At 41.7% G+C, this 23,795-nt stretch overlaps 1 protein-coding gene across 1 annotated transcript in view; it reads left to right on the top strand.

Moving 5' to 3' along the window:
• The window catches only part of Wwc3 (WWC family member 3), a gene marked incomplete at its 5' end in the record, with an annotated part of 113,917 nt that overhangs the window by 48,704 nt on the left and 41,418 nt on the right, over nt 1-23,795 (top strand). The window contains 3 exon segments of the mRNA XM_005411401.2: nt 7,984-8,060; nt 9,174-9,253; nt 23,224-23,353. Coding sequence (XP_005411458.1) covers nt 7,984-8,060; nt 9,174-9,253; nt 23,224-23,353 — 287 coding nt within the window.

The raw sequence follows: 23,795 nt of genomic DNA, 5'->3' as shown, positions 1-23,795 counted from the left end.
GGTTTCAGAGGCTGCCTGAGGAGGCCTCCTATTTCATTAGTACTTAGCAAGTGTTCAGGTATGGAGGGAACCAGGTCCTATCTCAGAACCCAAAGCCTTTTGTTACTGACATAGTTACTGGTTGAGCCAGCTCCTAACAGAGTGGTCACATACAGTAGCCCACCACAGGTACACATGGCTACTACTGTCCTGGGTACCAGTGAGTTCAGAGAAACTATATAAAGTTGGTACCATTGAGTCTTATTTTATAAAAACGTACATGTATTTGAGACATAGGGGGACCTACTTATGACATACTGCCGTGCTGCCAGGTATTTGGCTTTAATGATAAAGTTTTGAATGTTAAAGATACGATTATGCTTTATTCCGTGTTTTAAGTCAGAATAGAAGTAAGGCTAAGGGGCCACATGTCTGGTGCTCTTTTTATTGCAGCTACTGTTGAAGATGAAAAAGCACACAAACTGTGAACAGTAGTGCAGGTTTGCCTCTGTAATGGGAATTTAAAATATTTCTGTTACCATGTGCCTGCAGGGAATAGAGGTGACTCAGATATAATGATGTGTTATTTCCAAGTCATCTTATCTTTTGGTCTACAGAGATACTGGTTCATACTAAGTTGTTTTTTTTTAACTTCCATCATAAGGTGATAGGTCAGCTCAGTGCTGAGTTTTACAGGCTGGTTTCTTCCCTCCAGTTTTCTTATAATGTCTTTCCCTGATTTTGGTATCAGCCTGATACTGGCCTTACAGAATGAATTGTGAAGTGTTCCCTCTTCTTTTCTGAAATGTGAGGTTGGTATTAACGGTTTCTTAACTATTTGATAGAACTCATCAGAAAAACCACTAGCACCTGGAATTCTTTGTGGAAATGTTTTCAACTACAGGCTCAATACCTTTAATAGATATAGGGCTATTCAGGTTTTTAATTTCTTTTTGAATCAGTTTTGATATTTGCATATTTCAAAGAATTTGTCTATTTCATGTAATCCAAAAGTCAGGAAACTTTGCTTTAAAGGACAAATAATTTAGATTTTGTGGGCCATTTAATCTCAGGCCCAGCTACTCAGTCCTGTCAGAGACAACATGTAAATGAGTGTGTCTGACTGTGTTTCAATAAAAGTATAAATACAGGTAACAAGCTGGATTTGGCCCATAGAGTTTGTCAAATGGTGATCTGAGCTGTCAAGTCTATAAAGTTCATAGATTCTCTTCGCTATCCTTTGATGTCTGTAGATTCTGAGGTAATACCCTCTCTTTCAGTTCGGATGGCAATAGTTGATGTCTTTTTCTCTTTTTAATCAGCCTAGCTAAACTTTTGTCAATTTTATTTATCTTTACGATAAACTGGCTTTGGGGTTGTCCTTTTTTCTCCTATTTCTTACCTGTTTTTTACTGCATTGATTTTTCTTCTTTACTATTTTCCTTCCATTTAGTTTGTCTTGACTTTGTGTTCACTTTTCTAGTTTCCTAAAGTGGAAACTTAGATCACTGATTTTAGACCTTTCTTATTTTTTTCACAGAGCCTTTAAAGGTGCAAATTCCCCTGTTATCTATCTTTAACTGCATTCTACAAACTTTGATATGCTATATTTTCATTTTCATTCCATTCAAAGTATTGTCTCATGTTCCTTGTGATTTTTGTTTTCATCTATGTGTTCTCTAGAAGTAAGGTGTAGGGATTGTTTAAGCTGCCAAGTTGTTATCAATTTCTAATTTAATTCCATTTGGTGAGAGACTGTGCTCAGTAAGATTTTGGTCATTTGAATTCTATTGAGATGACTTTTATAGCTGCATATTGTGTCTCGTGGTGCTCTCATAGGATCAGAAGCCTATAGACTTGGTACCTCAAGGTTATGCCTAATGGAAGCATTGGCTTATACCTGACCCTAAGGTCCTATAGTTAACAATTTTAAAACTTCCACAAACTTTCTTGCCAGAAGCAAGGTTAAACTGTAAAAAATTGCCGCTTAAGTAGTCAAGGAAGGCTGAATATTGGCAGCTTCTTAAGATCCATCCTAATAATGTTTCCTTCCAGTAGCCCTGAGGTACTTTATCTGTTCCATGGTAGGATTTCATGAAGTTTCTAAAGAGGCTCTGAACTCAGTCTTTCAAGAATGGAATGGAAGAAGTATGTATCAGAAAAACTTGGCAGGAAGTTTCTTGCCAGTGTTTGAAAAGAAAAATTTAGCTAGGTGAATGTATGTACTACGTACTAGCTACTGCCAATGCAGCCAGCACTCCAGCTGTACCAAGCATGGGGATTCTGGACTGGATGCTTTAAAGGTATAGATATGGTGGCCCTCGGAGTACCTACCTTGAGGGGGAGCAAAGGAACTCTAGTGTAGCACAGAGCCTTTCAGGTAAGGTTGTTCAGTACTTAGAGACCTGTGGTGCTGAGATATTCAAGAAGGTTAGTTTTGGTGCCCCTCTCCTGACATTTAGGCAAATAAAGAATTAGGCTCAGTCACGTTCCTTCCTGTACCCTGTGAAATTTTATTAATGGCTGGTAAAAAGAAATATTCAAGATGTTCTCTTTGAAGTAGCGTCTGTTTCTTCCTAGAGGGAGATGATGACCCTGTAGTATTGACACTGTAGTATGCTTGTCAGATTCCCTTGCCCAAAGTCTTGGTGTACACTTGGTCGGTTATTCCATGTGTCTTGGAGGCCTGAGTGGGGCCTGCCTGTTTTCATGAAAGGGCTGGAGATGCCAGTGGAGCTTCCTGGGGCCTATCAGCTCACCAGGGAAAAAGTCAACTATGAGTGGAATCTAGGAGTTAATCCAAGTGGTTTATCAAGTTGCTGCTGTCCCTAGGGTTTCCACCAGGCTCTTTCAGTCTGCTATTTAACCTGAACTACCGATTACAATGAGGAAAACCCTGCTAGTCATGACTCAAATGCATTCTTTCTGACCACAGGGTAAAGTTCAGTACAGTGATCCTGTTGGCTTGAATTGCCATGATCTCACAGATGGCTCATACAGCCATGCCAGAGGGGCTGGGCCGACATTGGGAGCTGCTTGTGGCCATATTCAAGCGGATCTAGCTCTAGATGGCCACGTAGGGCTCATGGCACTGAGATCTCTCTCAGTGCCAGCTCACCTCTAAAGCTGGGAGGTGTCTCCTTGTTCTCATACTGGAAACTAAGTATCATCTGGATTTATTTGCCATTACTTCTTTGATTGGTCATAACTTGAAGGGAATGGAAATAGCTGTTTGATAAGCTATGGTTTCATATACATTGCTATGATTGCACACTGTGGAGCACAGGCTGTGGTCTTCCTTATTCTCCTAAGAAACTCAATATCAGGGTGGGTAACTTATCTCTTCAAGGTTATATACCCAGTCAGTAAATGATAGAGCTTGGATTTGAACCCGGATCTGTTTGCTTGTACCCTTCAGTTCTCTGGACTATTTCCTGGACTGGGACGAGGCAGCTCAGAAGAGTTAATTGGGCCTCTGTGACACTTGTTGCCCCCTGCTGCCATTTCCCAGTTAGATGTGAAAATAAAGACCAGTTATATGTTGACAAGTTGTCCGGCAATTATGCAACAATAACAGGGCAAGTGAAAGGCAGAGAACTTTTTACTTCTTCACTTTCACTAAACTAGTCATCTATTTCTGGTAAATATTTATTTAGCACCTAATGTTGATATATACTAAAGGTTGAGGATATAATTTAAAGATTAATTATAAGGAAAAATGAGGCAGTAGTGGAGAACAGAGGAACTAACTGGAAAGACTGGAGGAGGGGAAGTGTGTCTGGCCCACACCCTTCACAGATTTTCCCCTGAGCTATGAAAATCACCGGAATAAAACTCCATTCACTGGAGAGGAAAGATTTTGTGTCAATGTTGGGCCATCTGGTATCTAAGAATATCCAAGCCTTGACCTTTTTTGTTCCTGACCAAAACAAATTCAGATGCTTTGCTGGATTAGAGCACACATGTCTGCAGGAACCAAGATGCCTACTGTACTTTATTTCCATGAGCCTCTGAGCTCGGTGCCCGGTGCCCATTTCTGTTTTACACTCTGTACATAGAACACTGGGATGAATCTGTTCTACAGTGGACTCATTCTCTCAGGGACACACCCAGGAGTTTTTCTGCAGCTCCATTTTGTAGATTTTTTTCCTCCATTTTTAATTGTAACATGTCCTTCTGTTTGCCCCCACCTTTAACGCTGAATGCGTTATTATCTCAGAAATTTTTCTTCTGGAGTTATTCCTTCATTCTTGAGAAACTCTAGCCTGTGCCTACAATGAAATGAACTATATCACCATGTGCAGGATCTTTTGGAAGAAATTCTTGCATGGGGGAAAATCATAGTCTTGAGCCACAGGTTGGCAAACTGTGTCAGCCCTGCAGGCTGAATCCTGTCCAGTGCAGCTGTTCGCAAATAAAGTTTTCTTGGAACATAGTCATGGCCATTTACTCCCTTATTGTCTGCGGCAGCTAAAACGAAGCACTGAGTATTCAAGACAAACTGTATGGCCCAGAGCTAAATACACTTATTATCTGTTCCTTTACTGAAAAGATTTCATGCCCATAGTCTATACAAGTGATTCTCAGCCTGCCTGCAAGTTCGAATCTCCTGGAGGGCTTTTTAAAAGTGACTACTGTCTGGGCTGCATTCTGAGGGATTTTGATTTAATTGGCCTTGGATAGGGCCAGACATTTTTGTTGTTTGGGTCTTTAAAGCTCCCCTCGTGATTCTCGAGTTAAGATCTGCTGGCTTTGACTGTGAATGTCCCATCTAGCAGCAGGAATATGGCTTTGTATTGCAGCTCCTAGGAGCCATACACCAGAAGTTTCTTTGGGTGCTTGGGAAAGAGTCGACCTTATCTCCAGTGAGAAAGTGCTGACTCACCCCGCAATCTTGGGTCAGGTGGTGGTGAAGCTTGACCTTATCAGCTATCAGTCCTGCCAACATTCTTTGTGAGGCTCCAAGCCCATCCCACAAAAACTATCTTCTATCCGTGCCTTGCCACAGGGTGTTTCTCATCTGCTGTCTGGGTGAGCAAAAGGGCTACAGTGAATCTGATCAGCCTTTTGTTTGCCATCATATAAGCATGTTGGAGCAGGCATGGAAAAAAAAGGATTATGGAGTATTTTTCACACGTTATTAGTTGGCAGCCTCAACCTTGAAGGCTGTAACAGAGCACGTGTGTTTACTGAGCGATAATTCCTCAGGAGTCCATGTTCTGGACCCGAATGATGACGTAGTATGGATCAAATCACTACAAACTCAGCCTTTTAATCCATAAAGTGAGGAAACAATTATTATTTCCCTTTCACAAAGATTTTTATGAGAGTGGATGACATAAATGTGAAAGGCACCCTATAATAGCAAGGTGTAATAATTTACATTGTTATGGTCCAGCTAAGCTATAACCGTACATCATTCGAAGCGATATTATATGTTTGAGCAGATTCCTTGAGCTATTTAATAGCTCTTCACACTCAACTCTTCTAGAGTGAAGAGAACTTGGAGGTAGAAGTCTGGTCTTTATCATGAACTTTGAGATTGGAAGCATGCTTACCAGAGGAAGATCTTTTTATAAATGTTATGGAGTGCATGCTGTTAAAAATGGGGTCTGGAGTCTTGAGCTATTCCTTCAATTCTATAATTGGTGTAAGTGGTTCTGTTAGATTTACCGGCAGATCTGAGGGACTAAGAATTTTATTTATAAATTGAACTATTCTATTAAAAGTTAAGTCAGTGTTCAGAACTATTCTTAGCATCAGGAGATAAAATGTGTTCACAAGCGTATGTACTTGAGTTGCATTTTTTCTCATCCCAGACCTAGTTTTATAATTTCAGAGACCATAGCAAAAGTAACATGAATGGTATCCATATAAGTAAAAGCTGTCTTCTAGGATAATTTCAGCTGTAAATAACAGAAGATTAATTCCCGTGGGCTGGAGCAGAAGGAGTCATTGTCATGTAACCATCCTCTGGAGGCTGTGTGGGGTAGATGTCCAGTGCTGTCTACACCTGCTGTGTGTGTTTCAAGTCTTTGCTAATATTCCCTATGAAATCACACAGGAAAAGTTTGGTGATGATGAGTTCCAGATACTGTTACTGGTCTTTAACACTGAAGTTAACTTTATTGAACTTTCGTGGTGGGGTTACTTTCAATCCTTAATAAGAAAGGTCCCAGATGATAACTGTTGGCTTGTCTCCCTGCTAAGTTGGCAAGTTCAATACACATTTAAGGGAGGGGTCAGCAAGCCCTTGTCTCCTTCCCATATTGCCTCCCACCAAAGTGGAAGGCCTTTAAGTCCAGTTCTAGGAGACTTAAGTCCTGGGAATTTAATATAGAGATTTTATGTAATTTTTTAACCTCTTAGGGGCATTACTTGAGGTGTTGCTTTCATTACTAATCTTAAATGGATCCCATGAGTCAGCCAGGGTTGAAGTTGTAGGATCTGGGAACAGGCATTCTCATCTAAAAAAGAATTCTGGTTTTCTTTTTGTTTTTGGTGGTTCTGGGGACTAAACACAGGCCCTTGAACAAACTAGGCAAATACTCTACCATTGCGCTACATCTCCAGCCCAAGAATTCTGTTTTAAAAATATTTTATTCCGTGTCTTTGAGAGATCATGATTCTAAGTACAAGAAAATTTGAGATAAGCTGGCAGACATTTAGCTCCTCCAGATATTTATTTCCAGTATATTCAGTTGTTTGAAGTTGTGACTGAATGGTGTTTAAATAGTAGATTTTCCATAGAACTGCTTTTAAAATGGGAGATCTGAACTGCCCAAATTAACTTTGGATGTGGTTCTAGTTGAGGTTTTAAATAATCTTGCTGTGTAAGCTACTTGACAGGTTTGAGCCATCCTTTCCAGTATAAAGTCAGGGAAGGATTTTGAATTAGTTTCTAGTTGTAGGAACCCAAGTTAACTCTATGGCACTCAGCCTGAGACACCCAGATCAAAGAAATAAAAGAAAATATACTAGCCCTGTAGGTGGATCTTCTGAGCCAGGTGTGTTAAGGACAGTAACTGGGAGGCTGACGATACAATGTGGGGTGACTCACAGATGAAGACAAGCTAAAGAAGAGAAGTCATATTGTCACAGTGCAAAAGCTTGTGGCTGCAGATGTGTGGAAGGGGTGGTAGGAATAAGAAACAGCCATTGGCTGCTCCAGATGCCGAAATACCAGGAAGATTTTGCAGCTCTCATTGTGGACCGAAATTGACAGTGCGTGTGTCATGTGAACAGCTCTGTGGGGCTTATTCACACCAGGTATTGGGTATTCATACTAATGATGCTGGGTCTGTAAACAGCCTTTAAATCATGCTTACTGTCACACTGTTTAAGGAGCCTTGAGCTATGTGGTGTATTTTAGCTAACCATCCATCAGCAAGCTGCTAGAACCAAAGTGTGAGCAGTTCACTTCAGTTTCTGGGGAACAGACTTGAGGGCATAGCTTTCTTCAAACCTGCCAGATGGACATAGTACTAGATTAAGTTGTCCTTTTAATTTCATTCTTAGTTTTTTCTTTCTAGTGTCAAAAAGTTTTCATCTGGAGAATAATAAATGTGAAAAAATAAAGATAAATCATTTGTAATATAACCACAGAGAATAACCACAGTTAACCTTTTGGTTATATTCTTCAGTGCTTTTCATGTTATGTGTTGGAAAAGTTAGTAAAATGGGCTCATACCACATTTTCCATGTCATATTCGTACCTCTCTTCCCTTCTGTTCGTATGTTTTATAACCCTAATCATTGATTTGTAAGAGAAATAAAGAGTTGTGATTTGCCTACAGCTATATATTCTCTTATGTGTAATCATACAGAAAATTCTGGTACAAAAAACAAACATCAAGCAGATCTGAAGTTGTGAGAGGTTAATTATTTAGGAGCTAGTTTCCACTTGTAAATCTGAGACTTAAAATTGTGACTCAGAAGTTCCTATGTGCCTTTATATATTTTAGAAGATCTATTATAAAATAACGTATTTTTTCTTTTGTTTAGCCTTCTCTGGATATTCAGCAAATACAAAGTATGACCCACACCAAATTAAAGCAGAAATAGCAAGTCGTCGGGATAGGGTGAGTAAAACTAGTGTTTTGACAACTAGAAGTACTGCATGTATTTTTATGTGGCTTTACTTAATCTGGTTCATTTTGTGGGCATCAGTGTGCCTAATGCTCATATCTTAGTAAAAGTTTCAATTTCATAGATTATTATTACATTTTGTTTTACTTTCTACTTCTTTTCTAATAGAAGGAACAAAAGTTTCATTTTAAAGCTAGGTCAGAAGTAGCTTATATTCCTGTGTGTGTTTCCTTGGGCTGACTGAACTCACTCACCAGTCATTCGGAAAGATGTGGTGACAACAGAGCACAGTCTCCCACGTCTGCTTCTCAGAGGTAGCTGGATGCTGACCTTGACCCTGCCCCCTCCCCCCAACAGCTGCCCTTCTCCTCTGGGTAATCAGTCCTAGGGCTGGCTTCTGAACATTGTTTGACCGGAGGGCTCTGAAGCTCCTTCCCTAGTGTTGCTTGGATTTTTCAAGTGTCACCTTGTTTTATCCCTTCAGATCCTTATTTTGGTAGCCTGCAAAGGGGGACATTTGTGTCACATTTTCAACAAAGCACAGGAAGATTCTTGGCAGTGAGGCCTCCTCTTCTGGTGTGTTGTTCCCTGGCCAGGATGTGCCTTTTACTGTGGTCGTTCTCACATTTTGGTCCAGCTAAGAAAAACACCTAGGGAGCTTTGTAAAAGTGCAGGCCCACCCCTTGGCTTTGACCTGGGCCTGGAATGGTTCAGAACCCTAAAGAAGCTTACTGGGTGACTGAGTTTCAGATAGTTAGAGACCATGCTTTTAGAAACAGGTTCCTGGGTGAGATCTATGAGTAGAGAGTAGTGAGTAAAAGGAAAGAGGGCAAAGCATTCAGGTTTGCCAATTGTAATGTGTAAGTCCTTACCTAGAAAAACAATAGAGTTACTAGTTCCCCATCAGGGCAGGGGACTGTCAGCAATAGATAGGGGATTTGTGTTCCACGCAAGGTGATTGTTCTAGACTGGTAGTTTTAGACATGTGTGATGGAAATTCGTGGAATTACAAACTAAGTAGGATCGCAGATTACAGTACCTATAACAACTGTAAAAATCATTTTTTGCAGCTTATTTTTGGAAAAACAACTATGATTTGTCTTTAGCTTTCCAGATTAAAACGGGAGCTGGCCCAGATGAAGCAGGAGCTGCAGTACAAAGAAAAGGGCGTGGAGACCCTGCAAGAGTGAGTTGCCTACGTGTGTGAACGGGAACATCTTTCTCTTGTCCTGACCTACTTGGTACCTGGACATGTGTCCAAAAGCTTTATACCCTTCGTGTTTGTGCCTTTATTTATGCTCAGTATTTGCCAGTCCTAAGCATCAGAGCCTCTTTTCCTTGAAGTTAGCTTCATTCTTTTAAGGAGAAGTACTTGGGAAACAAAACCTTTAATTTTTATATTTATGTAGACACATGTGACCATTTACCTTTAAATTCAGGGTTTTGTTAGTTTTATTCTATTAAGCGCTTTATTCTAAAATTAAAGTTTAAATTAATTAAACTAACAAAATTGAATTTAGTTCCTCAGTCTCAGTAGCCATATCTAAAGTGCCCAATAGTCACATGGCTGGCGCACATTTCTCCAGCATGGCCCTAGCGACATTTTGGACTAGGTATCTCTTTGTGGGGATCATCCTCTATGATGTCAGGCAGCAATCCTGGCCTCAACCTAGTAGTTGCCAGTAGCACCCAACCTCTAGTTGTGACAACTGACAGTGTCTTGAGACACTTCAGTGTCCCCAGTTGAGAAGCCCTGTGCTAGTGTCCCATCAGCCGGCAGCATAGGCAGTAGATTTCCATCATTGTAGGAAGTGCTGTTGGACAGTATTGTTTATGGGTCCTGTTCTCATCTTTACAATTAGAACTTTATCTCTCTTAGGAGTTTCAGGATGAATGTTTTTATAATTAATGAGCTATAGTAAACCAGCAACTTCAATGAGACAAAGTTGTTATTTTACAAATGGTGATAGTGTTGGTCTGAAAGAATTATTTTTTCAGCTAAAGAGTATCGTAAGCTTGTCGGTTGGGGGGGTCCTTCTCTCTTGATTTAGAGTGAGGTTTCACTGGCTAGACTTGAGCACGAACTTCACACTTTCTGTGCCTGTTTTTCTCATCTGTAAATGGTGATTATCTTGGTCTTTTTGAGCCATTGTAACAAAATAGCATCAACTAGGTGGCTTAAACAGTAGACATTTATTTTGCAGTCCTGGAGGCTCAAAGTCCAAGAGTCCGTTCCTAGTGAGAGCCTAGTTCCTGACTTGTAGATGATCACCTTGTCACTGTGTCCACACATGGCCAAGAGAGAGAGCTCTGGTACTTTTCAAGACATTAATCTCATCGTGGGGGTCCTGCCCTCATGATCTCGTCCAAACTTAACTGTATCCAAAAGGTCCCACCTCCAAATACCGTCACATTAGAGGACAGGGCTTCACCATAAGAATCTGAGGGGAAAGGACGACAAACATACAGTATGTAATGGTGATGATTGTGTTAAATTGTCTAATGGCAGCCCTCAGCCTGGTACCTAGTCAACCTTCAGCAAAGGCAGGAATCCACAGTTACCCAGATTGATAAAGGTAGCAGTGTGCCATGCTTCTCATACTGGTTAGAGACTCAACAACAGTGTGCCAAATATGACTGCAGTATCCCTCTTTATGGGGAGCTAATAAATGAATGTGTTTGACAAGTGTAATTATGTCAGCCTTATGTAAAGGAAAAAAGCTGGGCATGTCAAACCTTGAGTTTCTTAATCAGCCAAGATTGGGTTGACGCAGGATTTCTTTGTGTGTCCATTCTTTGTTAAGATGATCTATGCACCAGGGGAGACACAAAAGAAAGGTGAGTTGGATCCTGCATAGAGGGGCTTGGCTTTCTCTGGCACTGACCCCCAGAGCTGTTACAAGGTGATGATTTATTCAGAAACACTGCCATGCCCCCTGCAGGTGGGTTTTGATAAGCCTATTAACATATTTAGTGTCCTCTGCATTCTTTTAAAGTCATTATCCACTTTTTGCTTTTTCTACTATTACCCAGCAATGTGTGTGTGTGTGTGTGCGCACGTGTGTGTGTGTTCACTTTGTCATCAATCTACAATCTGAGTTTCTTTTAATTAGCCCTAGTTTGTACAGCATTTTTACTTTTCATTTTAAGCAAAGTAATCCACTTTTCCAGTACCAGTGGCTAGTTTTGTTCCTCATTTTGTCCACTTGCTACAGTGGGTCCCAGTCTACTGATCTACAGTTTGTCCTTGTCCCCTGTGGGCAGTCTGGGCAGCCCCTACGTGCTCTGACACCTTGTAGGCTGCTTGTCTGTGTGTTATGGCCATGTCATCCAGTGTCACTTCTATTAAAGGGATGGGTTAAGACTAAGTACAAGGAAGTAATTTGATTTGCTAGATCATCAAAAGTTGCCTGTCTAGTTGAATTGGAGGTTGATTTCCTTCCTTTCTGTCAACATTCCACAGTGGTTGTGGACAATTGCAATTGTAATGTGAAGCATTGTGTGTGCAGGTGGTGCAGTTATATTGTCACTTGCAGAAGCTCTGAGGAAGGTAACTGGGCTTCTGGAAGAGTCTGAAGCTGCGCGGAGCCCCTGAGCCTCCCAGGGAAGCCAAATCCTGTACTTTCCTGCTGCCTGTGGCTTCTGTATGGGGTCCCTGGGCTGGGCTGCTCCTTTGCTTGGGCTCTGTCATTCTGAGCTACTGTATTTCCTTTTCTTTTTTTTCCGGTCTTTTTGAGACAGGGTTTCATTATGCAGTTCAGGCTGGCCTTGAGCTCGCTTTGTAGGCCATGCTGGTCTCGAACTCGCAATGATCCTCCTGTCTCAGCCTCCTGAGTGCTGGGATTGCAGGCATGTGCCACCACACCCAGCTGTATTTCCTTATTTGAAGACAAAGGTTATATTGCAATGTCAGCATAAGACTGAATAAGCAAGAAAAGAAAACATGCTGCTAACTGAGAAAACTGCCTCCCTTGGTCTTGCTGGGACATAGTCCATGTCTTGGAATTGTGGTCATCAAAGGTAGGAAAAGGAGGCCTCTGTTTCTCCCAGTGTTTGGGCAGCGCAGCAGGAGCCCACACAGCCAGAAGTATAACTTTACTCCTGCAGCCAACATGGAGTATGAGCTGTGCTCCTGGAAGAGAGAAGGGCAGTGTTGTTTGTATTTTGTTTCTGCGTTTGTTAGCATGATCCCATGCTTGGGAGCAGCAATTGTAAACTTGCCCCTGGCCAAGGGGAGGTACCTCTTGCCTTCCAGAGCTCTTGGGGATGCCCGCCCTCCCCTAGGGAGGCCCAGTGACAGGGAAGGCTCTGGACCTGGCCTTGGTCCTGAGGGGCCCACCCTGAGCCGAGCCCAACACCCGCCAAGGGGCCAGGCAGCTTCTAGAGCTCAGAGGAGCTACCCAGGGAGCGAGCCCTCTCTCAATCTATCTGCACATTGTCTTACTCCCTTTGAAGCCAAATTGTCACTGCCTGTCTGCTCTGCTCTGTGACACAGCCTCGCAGGAAGAACACCACTCTAAATTTTTTGTAAGTGAAACATAATCTTACAGCTTTTCTCTGAGTTTCACAGGTGATGGGATTTTTAAAAAATTATTATTTTTCTGGTATCAAAGATTGGGTATTTAAGTTTGGATCAAAACTTGAAAATTTATATTATTCATTGAGAAAGCTTGAAAACTCATTGTAAACATTAGAAATATGATTATCCCACCTTCACTGCGAAATCCTGACCATAGGCACAGATAGCACATGCTGTTGTACATAAATGTGGAGCTTCTCTGCTTTCATTACCAACGTCCATTTAAGGCAGTGGCCCTAGATTTTCCTCCAGAAAACTTTCTGCTGTTCGTGCTTCCCAGAATCTCCAGTGTATTCTTTTCCAGAGCACCTCACCAGGAGTTTGGCTGCTTATAACGTTTTAAACTCAACTTGTTTATCTTGGTGAATTTCCTGGCTAGCAAGGAAATCCATCATTATGCTGGAGTCCAAGTGAAGAAAAAAGAACCTTTTGTATTTTAAAAAATATCTCTATTTGTTGCTAATATTTGTAGAGGGGAGCTAGCTATGCATTTATTCTCTGGATTAATGATAGAGATTTAGTATACATATCATATACTAAACAGGTATAGTATATATATCATACACTAAACTTTCAATGATGGAAAATGTCAAACATAAACAAAAGTAGAATAGTATAATGAAACTCACCTGTACTTCTCACCGTATCTTAACCACCCACTGGCCAGTCTTGGCTTATCTAGTTCCTGTCCTATTCCCCAAGCTCTTAGTCTCTTATTGAAGCAAATCCCAAAATCACACTAAATTGATAAATAGCTCCCCCAAAGCTGTGGACTTCTTTTGAAAACATAAAGGTAATGCCCGTACCACACTTCCTAAGCATTCCTTCTCCAGTGACTGCTCCAGTTTCTCTGCTCTGTTTAGATCTAGAGACAGATGAGGCCCACATAGTGTATTTGGTTGGTGTGAAGTCTTTTTATCTCTCCTCCTCCTTTTTGTTTTCTCAGTAACTTAGTTGCTGAAAAAAGTAATTTGCTTGTCCCATAGAATCTTCCTGATGTTGGCTTTTGCTGTTTGCATTCATAGGTTGTCACCAAACAAGATCTTCTGTCCCTCTGTTATTTATGCACACATGTATAAATAGTACTAGAGGCTGGTTCTGTTTCAAATTTAATTTCTTTTTTTTTCTTGTTTTTAACATTTTAGTAAGAATATTTTGTAGGCGGTAGCATTACTTCTGCCAGAGAGCGTGTACGTTTTGCCTGTCTTTTTTTGTGTGTGTTCTGGGAAGATTGTTGGTGGGTTCTGCCTTGGTCGGCTGGCTGCTTCTATTTACGGTTTAATATTTTCCTTCATCCTTTCATCTGATGTGTATTTATGTCTTTTAGGATAAGTTCCTTAAAGTAGACTTACTGCAACAACGGGAGCATGTGGTTGTCACGTTATTGGATATTGGCAAGTTTTTCTTTATAGGGGTTACATCTTTCTGCATTTTGACTACTACCATCAATGTTCCTATTTCCCATGGCTTTGCCCACAAAATATGTTGACAAGCTCTTGCATCTTTGCCTCTCATTGGTGAAAAGAAAATATCTCAATGTAGTATCAATATACATTTCTCTTGAGGGTCTCTATAAAAGTCTTCAGAAAATAGGAGCAATATTTATATTATGAAGTCTTTAATTGAGCTTTTCTGGTGAAAGATTTGCTGGACTCTGTTGCTCTCAAATTTCTGAAGCTTAATTAGAGAAATTATCTTAATGTGACTTATTATTAGCACCCAGGGGCAAATGGAACAACTAAGCTGCATGAAGTGTCTCCCAAATGGGTGGTCCCAAGAGTGGCCTGAGCATGCCAGTGGGTATGGAGAGATTCCCCTCTGTGTTAGACTCTGAGTTGTCACGCAGCCTGGAAGCTCATTTAACATGGCTTCACCCTGAGTTTCCCACGCTTACGTGACATTGACGCCTTTTTCTGCCATGACACCTATAATGTCCCTGAGCACTGGCTCAATGGCTGGAATGCTGTTCTGACCGCCTTGTTACCACATCCGTTGTTCATGGTGTAATATTTCCACACCTGGCATCCAATCCTTCTCACAGCTTCCACTGTGGCCGCTCTGAGCTGAGCCGCTATTATGACTCACCGTGTTCACGTGGTAGCCATAGGGATTCTTTTAAATGTCTGCTCCGCTTGTGACCCCCCTGTGGCTTTTTTGCTCACTCTGAATATAAGCCAGACCTTAGATGAGTTGGCCCCCTGGCCCAAGCTCATTTTCATCTCATTTCAGACTCACTTCAGCCAGCCACCCAGGCACTCTGCTGGCTGTCCAGCATGCTGGGCACATCCTGCTTTCACCATTGGCACTTGCAACTCCTGTGGCTACAATGCTATGTCCCCGAAAAGTATCTTCCGCAGGTGTCTGGTTAGTGACGTCTTGCCAATATCTTGGCTTAACCATCTTATCTAGAAAGGTGCTCTCTTCATTGCACACTATCCCCATACTTGGTTTCATTTTGTTTAAAACCTGATCACTGTCTGATCTAATGATTTATTTTTATTGTCCCTATCCTTGACTCAGGTTGCACTGCATGAGGACAAGGACTTTGCTCTGTTCCTTGTCTCATCCTGGGGACCCAGACAGTTCCTGGCATAGGGCAGGGCTCTGTGGAATGAATGGGCAGCAGCCCAGGTGCTATGTGGGTTGGCTGATGTTGCTGCTCCTGCCACTGATAGCTGTCACATAGTTTACTTCATTCTTGGATGCTGGGACCCTCTGAGCAAGGGCAGATCTATCCTCAGCCAAAAGTTTTGCCTGACTGCGAGGATCTTAGGGAGGTCTCTATAAATAGGCCTGGTTTTTTTTTTTGTTTGTTTGTTTTGTTTTTTTGTCTTTTTGAGACAGGGTCTTGCTATGCAGTTCAGGCTGGCCTTGAGCTCACTTTGTAACTCAGGCTGGCCTCGAACTCACAACCATCCTGTGCCTCAGTCTCCCAAGTGCTGAGATAACAGAAGAGTGCTGGGATTACAGGCGTGCGCCACCATGCCCGGCTGGTTCCTTAGTTAAGTAGCACTTCCTCCTTCTTATTTTTTTGAGACAGGGTCTTACTAGATAACTCAGGCTCACCTCGAACTAATGGTAATCCTCCTGCCTCAGCCTCCCAAGTACTGGGGTTACAAGCTTGTGCCACCATGCCTGGCCCCTAGCATTTCCTTCTCATCTGCATTTTATATTATACTGTGTTTTGAGTTCATTTTAAAGAAGTCTGGTTACTTGTTACTGCTATTCAAATCACAGACAGGGGGTGTCCACCAAGTGTTCCAGTAGCCACTTTCCACAAGGGATGCTTTTGGCCACTAGATAAGTCTCTTGGCTTTGTGCCTTCTGATTGCACTTGATAGTAGTACATGGAGGCATGGCCGGCTATTAGATTTAGTGTTCGTCTCAGGGCATGTAGTACTTCTGAGGACCCAGGGTTGTCCATGGTAGAACAGGCCTAGGTTAACAGTGTGCCACTAACATAGCACATAAGTCACCGCTCATGCAAAACCCCATGGTGCTAAGGTAACAGTAGAGCACACGAAACTTGAGGCAGAAACAAAAAGAGCATTGTTCCCAGTGTGGGACAGGTCTGGTGGTCCACCAGGACCTATTATTGAAAGAAATCTGCCAGAAGCCTTCAGAGGTTCACCCGAGGCCCTTTCCAGAGCTGCTGAAGTAAAAGGTAGAGGTTGAAACACAACTTTCCATTCTTTTAGGTTGTAACGCGTGGTATTAGCATGGAATATCTTTAGAGACCTGGCAACCCTTCTCTCCAAGGTGTGGTGTTAGGAGAGTGTTTGGCTGCACTCTTGTTTTTGCTAGTGTGCTTCTCTTGACATGTTCAACTGAATGGCGAGTATAGAAACCTTAGGGCAATGGGAGCAGCGGCCAATGATCAACCTCTCTGAAATGCCCGTTTGCCTGCTTGGGGTTCCTCATCTGCGGCTGCATCTCTTCCTCCTTTTCTGTCCCACTGGCCTTCAGAAACAAGCTGTAAAGATCCTTCTTTTCTTTAGAACAAATTTGGCTGGCTGCCTGGTAGCCTTCAGGTTTGACACAGTGGGTCTCTGGGCCCTTCGACTTTTTCTCACTAACACAGTGCTGAAGAGGATGAGTACTGGCATGAGGGAGCCAGCTGGGAACCCCAATCTGTCACTTACTGGCTGCGGGATCTTGAGCAAGTCACTTAACCTCCCAGCATCCGGGTGCAACATGTAGAGTGTGGGAAAGTGAAGACTGTGGGTCTGTGTGCTGAATCCCTTCACGCTGCACCGTAACTTCGTCTTTGTTAGTACTCCCTTTTTATTCTTCCTGAGTATTCATCACTTTTCTATCATTTTACATGAAATCCACAGTCTAAACACTGACTTGCACTCTTTAATTAAAATTACAAAACAATAAAACGGTTCTTTGTCACCAATATTATAATTCCCTTTATGAAATGGGACACATTGATATTTTAGAAAATATCAAGTTATTGATTACATTGTTTGAATTTGACTAGAGCTCTAGGAAGACATTTTTTAAAAGACACAAAACTCTCAAGTAAGTAAATTTTGTAGAAGTGAAGAAAGAAGTCTTCCACTCTTTCAGGTTTTTGTTAGATAATAATTTATTGCCATTGATAGCCAGGTGTCATGGGGCATGCCTATAATCTCAGCATTCTGGGAGGCTGAGGCAGGAAGATCATAGGTTAAAGTCCTATTTGGGGCAGCTTAATAACTTAGCAAGACCCTGTGTCAAAAAATAAATAAATAAAAAAGGGCTGGGGATCTAGCTCAGGGTAAAGGTCTTAGGTTCAATCCCAAGTACTGCAAAATAAAACAAAACAAAACAAAATCGCACCTCAGAAATGGAAACAGTTTGAATTCTGTGAAACATAACTTGCCCTTATTAGAAAAGAATCTGGACCCACGTTGACCATTCTTTGTCATTTTTATTTTTTTATTTTAAAGAGAATAAAAAAAAATAACAGAGTAACAACAGCATAGGCAAAAACATAACAAAGCAAAAAACAATAAAAATAATACAGAGTTTCCAAACAAAATGATAGGAATTAACAGTGGTTTTTATATTACATATTGTTATCTTCAACGAAATTGCTCACATTACCAGATGTAAAAATGCAAGATTGATCAAATCATTAAAGAGAATAAAAAATAATGAAAAACATTAGAAATGATACAGAGCTTCACTAAACAAGATAGTAGAAATTCACCAATGGTTGTTATCGTACATATTGTTGTCTTCAAATTAGTTGTTCAGATTACCAGATATAAGCATGCAAAATTGGTCCAAAAAATTAGGCATTAACTTTCTTTCAATAAACCATTAGATATCAGCAGTACAGTTATCCCAGCTATCCTTCTATAGACACACACACACACACACACACACACACACACACACACATTTCCTTCTTTCTTTCTCACGTTGGCCATTCTGAGGATGGTGACAGATGTCACACTCAAACAGAAAGGGGCATCACTGTGCCCTGCGATCCTCTGCCTTCTTCAGAATGAAGATAAGTCTCTTGGCTTTGTGCCTTCTAATTGCACTTGATGGTAGTACATGGAGGCACGACTGGCTATTAGATTTACTATTCTCTGTCTCAGAGCACGTAGGTTAACAGTGTGCCACTAACATAGCACATAAGTCATGCTTACTGTTTAAGGCTATTTAGGGGGTCGAATGTGGTGACAAGCATGAAGTATGCAGCAAGACTCTGTCACCTAACAGGTGCAATATTGAACCATTTTAGGAATATTTATATAGTGTAATAGTTATATAACATGGTCAAAGAATATATTTTATACAGTAATGCTTTCTACAGCAGTAGATAACTATTTGGAAGTTGTAGTGTTGCCGAGGTTGCTAGGTTTGAGATCAAGTTATCTAATGAATTTTATTTGTTACGGATTCTTTCCCTTTCCTTCCCTGTGCATGACAAGCTGTGTAGAGGTGGAACATCTGCAACAGAGGACACGAGAGCTTCGTGGAAGCGGGAGTGGCTGTCAGTCCCTGCCTGGGCTCCTTGCTTTGCTACTGGGGCTCACTGTTCCAGGGACTTTTGGGACAGCAATGCATAGCTGCCTGTTTCAATTCTGCATTTTCCACATGGTCTCACAGGCACTTGGGTAGAGGTGAGGCCAGTACCTAGGTTCCTGGCACTGAAGTCACCTTTTTAAAATTTTATTTTAAAAATAAAAGGAGGAAAACATTAACAGACAGACAACCTTTTACAAAATAGCGAAAGAACAGTACAGACAATACAGAGTTACAAACAAAGTGGTAGGGAATTAACAATGATGGTTGTATTACATATTGATATCTTCAAAGTGGCTTCTCATGAAAACAGATATAGACATGCAATACTGGTCAACCAAAGACTCATTGACAGTTTCTTTCAGCATAGAAATAGAAGACAGAAGAGCAGCCATGTTAACTATCCTGTATATACATACATACAAAATTTCTCCTTCTTTCCCTTCTCTTTTCCCACATCCCAGTTGCCCTTTACTCTTGAGCGTTTTCCTATCATTTCATAATGAAGTCACTTTTTGGTTGTCAAAGTGCTCTGCAGTGTCCACTCCCGACCTGATAATGGGTGCTATTGGTCTTCTTCCTTTTTTTTTCCCCCCTTTGGTTTTGTTTTTTTTCCAGTACCGGGAATCGAACTCATGACCTTGCGCTTGCCAGGCAGGCGCTGTGCCACTGAGCTAAATCCCCAGCCCGCTGGTCTTCTTCCTAATGGAGTCAGGGCCTGTTTTCCTTGAAGTGGCAGCCTTTCCCACCCTGGATCCCAGGGCCTGACGAAGCTTCTGACTCTATTCCTGTTTACCAGTGGCCCCTCTTAATGTTATAGCTGCTGAAAGGGACAGGTAGACACAGTGCCCAAGTGTAAAACTGGAACAGTCATGGTTAGCCTCTCCAATTGCAGCCTCAGTGACAGTGAATGTTCATATATCTGTAGGTTTGGCTAGTGTGCATGTCCAGGCACTTGGAAATAAATGTGTTCATTGCTGTAGAATTTCCCTTCCCTATGTGGGGTCAGTGTGAGATGGCAATGACCTGTTGTAGTTTTCATGCTGATGGAGCCAGTAGACTTGGTTAGCAAAAGCACTGGTTACTGATTGCTTTTTAAAAATTTTTATTTTTATTAGTACGTATTTGTAGTACATAATGATGACCATCATTATGTGAGCAGTTGGCACATGTATGTAACATATTTTAGTTCTTCTTACATCCTCTTCTCATACCTTACCTTCCCCCTCCCCTCTCCCTCTATCTTTTGGTTCTCTTCCCATTTGCAAAAGATCTATCTCCATTTCCTATTATCTATCTTTTATTTTGCTCTTGATTTATAATTTGGGTTTCTCATTGACTATTCTTTTTTTTTTTTTGGTAACGGAAATCGAACTCAGGACCTTGTGCTTGCCAGGCAGGTGCTTGTGCTGCTGAGCTATATCCCAGGCTCTCACTGACTATTAAAGAGTTGCCAAACTTCTGTCTTCTGTTTTTTTCTGGAATGACATAGCCCTTTTCTACAGATTTCAACGATTTAGGGTTGTGGGTTGTGGGTTATGACAGTAAAAAAGATGTGTTGGAAAGCCTTTTATTAAAACAGAATATGAGACATTATTATGCAAATAAGCCTATATTTTTTTTTCTGCAAGAAAAGTTTGGTGGCATGTTAGGCGGAGCTAGTGCTTTAAGATTTATGGCCTTTTATTTCTGCTTTGTGTTAGACTCTTCATTCTCCCTAGAGCATCTCAAGTGGAAACACACATGGGCCATGGTTTTATGTTTTCCTACATAATATATCTTGGTGTCTCTGTGATCCTTGTAAGATTAATGGTTCTCAAAAGACATGTTTTTTTCAGGGGTGGGGTTTCTAGGGGTGGAACCCAGGGCCTCACATGTGCTAAGCACGTGCTCTACCACTGAGCTACACCCCAGCCCAAGGTGAACAGCTCTCTACAGGGAACTGCACCCCTGCCCCAAGCTCCTGAACTAAACACAGAGCCAAAGAACTTTATTTCTGCTTAGTGTAGCTTTTTTCTTCAATAATTTCATGATAAATTGTTTATCACAGAATTCTTTCTGCTATGAAATCACTGAATATTTACAAGTATAGAGACTATGGTGTTTAGTTTAATGATGACAATAATAAAATACCTGTCAGTGAAAAATAATTAGTGTAAGAAGAGGTTCTTTTAACATTGTTGTTCTGGGAGCAGGTTGTTGGATCAACTGATCTCCCAGTTCCATCTGTAGAGGGTCATCTACAGCAGGGCGCCAGGAGTCTGTAGTTGGCCTGGTGACTCCCCATTTTGTTCCCACTCCTTTTTCATCACACCATTTAGCGACACAGAGCTGCTTATGCAAAATATCAGTGAATGACACTGACTTTTGTTGTGGAGCTGTTACAGGTGATAAAGTACAAGATGGAATGTTAGTGAATGTCCCATTTGGCTTATAGGTCTATGTAAAGTCCCTGCAGTGGGTGAGAAAGCCAGCCATTGTTGTGGAAGTTGGGCTGGTTTTTTTTTTTGTTTGTTTGTTTGTTTTTGTTTTCTTCCAGCACCAGGAATTGAACTCACGACCTTGTACTTGCCAGGCAGGTGCTGTGCTGCTGAGCTAAATCCCCAACCCGGGGCTGGTTTTGAGAGACAAACAGAAGAGTTTTGAAAATGTACAAGGGGCTTATATGCCCACTGTTGTTATTTTTGCTTTTGGCTTACACTTTTAATAGACACCAAATGGCTGGCTGACACCGTGCTGGGAACTTGTATTTCATTGCTAAAGCTCATGATGACCCTGAAGGTGTGATAGAGCTAAAGCTAACCACCTCAATCATTTGGATGAACTGCTGGATGAAAGAGCCAGTATAGGGATTTACAGAGAGCAGTGGGAAAAAGAAAAACCATGCTTGTGTCCCAAACTTTAGTTCTTGCTCACTTAACATTTGGCACAAAACACTATACAGTAGTTAAAAGTACATGTACCTTCCTGTAAAAATGTATAAATAATTTTGCTTTGTAGATGCAGACAGGCAATGTGAGTTGGAGAAACCTATAAATCTGTAACTATTCCATCATGGAAGTACCCAGGGCCATGGTGAGATTTAGGGATGACACCATTCAATGCATGGATCCCTACAGTGTACCTGTGTCTACTCTCTGAGGGACAGGACTTAGGATCAGTCTTCATAAGTATTTTATTGTAGCTGATGGCGATCACCACAATGCTCTCCGGCTCTATAGCCCTATTCCAGCCAGGGGGCAGTATTTGTCTTTCTCTTGCTCCAAGGATGCTCAGGTCAAGTCTGGTGCTGAGCTCTGCTGTGAACTGTGAAACATGTGGCAAGGAATTCATTAATGACAATAAGGTACTGGAGTCGGCAGATTGTTTATTTTTTCTCCCACAAGTAAGTAGATTCTTCATAATCCTGGTAATAACAACAATCACAAACATTAATGCCCCACCTTGGATTTTCTTCTTCAGTCTCATGCCCATCCTACAGGAGAAGTAATTTTAGTGTCCCTATTTGAGACACAAGGAAAAAGGTTGAAAGAAGTGAAGTGCCTGGTTTAAGTTTCCATAGCTAGTGCACAGCAGGGCTGGAATGCCACTGCTTCTCATGGTATGCTAGCAGACGTGTGTGAGTGGAAAACAAGGCAGTTTGGGCTATCAGGTAATGATCCAGATCTTCAGGATAACATGTAGGCAACATATCATAACCAGAACCTGTGTAATGGTGGGTCTGGAACCTGAAAAACAAGGTAGTTGCTTCCCAGGGAAGGAATTCATTCCATTTTTGGGCTAGTTTCCCAAGTTCCTTAGCCCCAAGGGCTTCCAAGGCCTGGGACTTAAGTCTGGGAGACGTGACAAAGGATGTGCTCCCAAGGGTGCCTGCTCTTTGAAGGCAGAGCCAAATCTTGTCCTGTTTGGTGCTCTGCTTCCACCACCTGGAGCCAGACCTGTGGGGGCATGGGTTAGTTGCAGGGAGGGAGGGATGGAGGGAGAGAAGGAAGAAGGAATGAAAGGAAGCAAATTTGTATGATGGATGTTTGGATCAAAGGATGGATTGAGGAGGTTGGTCTGGGAGAGGAGACATAAGTGTTTCTAGCTTTTGCACAAGGTGCCATTATTGGAAGCTCATGACTTCCTGCTGTTTCCCGTGTACTCTCCTTGCACACAGATCTCATTCATAGGTTTATTTAATACCCATTGTCAACCACTAACCCGAATGATACTGGGGTTAAACAAAGAACATATGGTGTTCCAGAGAGGGAGTGTGTAATCTAATATGTTGCTCTAGCCAGTGATCTCGTTGCTTGTTTCTCATAGAGGACATGGCCATCCTCTAGTGCAGAGGGTGCTCCAGGAGCAAGGGCAACGTCTACCAGCCAAGTGTTAGGTTTTTGTATTTACCGCAAGGAATGAAGATTTTATGAGGGTCTTCACTTTTCTGTGCCAGAATTTTGCTTTTACCTCTTTCCTACCTTCCAATGAAGCATTTAAGTTTCAGTAGTAGTTCTTTAAAGGAATGTCATACTGTGAAGAATGACTCTAACTTCCTTTTTAACCAGGATTGACCGGAAGATGTCAAGCGCTCATACAAACTACAAACTAGATGAGGCACAGGCTATAATGAGTGAGCTCCGCACCATCAAGAAAGCCATTTGTACAGGCGAGAAGGAGCGGCGGGACCTGATGCAGGTGAAGTCTGATCCCCCATCCACCCACCTGCCTGTTAGCCTTGCTGATTGTCTATTTAAAGCTTATATATAATATTATGCTTTTTAATGCTATACACATACTGTGTTTAAGTAAGTGTATTAATTTCCTGGGGCTGTTATAACAGAGTACCACAAACAGAGTGGCTTTAAACAATAGAAATTGACTCTCCCAGTTCTAGAGGGCAAAAGTCCACAATTCAGATATTGCCAGAGCTGCCCTCCCTCTGAAGGTTCGAGGAGGGCTGCCACTGGTGGTGGTGATTCCTTCCTAGCCTCTTAGCTTCTGCAGCCCCAGGTGTTCTTGGTCTTCCTTGGCATGTAGACATATCACTCCAATCTCTGCCTCTGCTGTCATGGGGGCCTTTTCCCTGGTTCTCTGTCTTTAGATTTCTTCTTCCTGTCAGGGTACCAGACAGTGGATT

The sequence above is a fragment of the Chinchilla lanigera genome, unplaced genomic scaffold, assembly GCF_000276665.1.
Source record: "Chinchilla lanigera isolate Chin_1 unplaced genomic scaffold, ChiLan1.0 scaffold00143, whole genome shotgun sequence".
NCBI lineage: Eukaryota > Metazoa > Chordata > Mammalia > Rodentia > Chinchillidae > Chinchilla > Chinchilla lanigera.
Note: the sequence above shows the minus strand (reverse complement) of the source record. Positions and strands in the feature narration are given on the sequence as shown.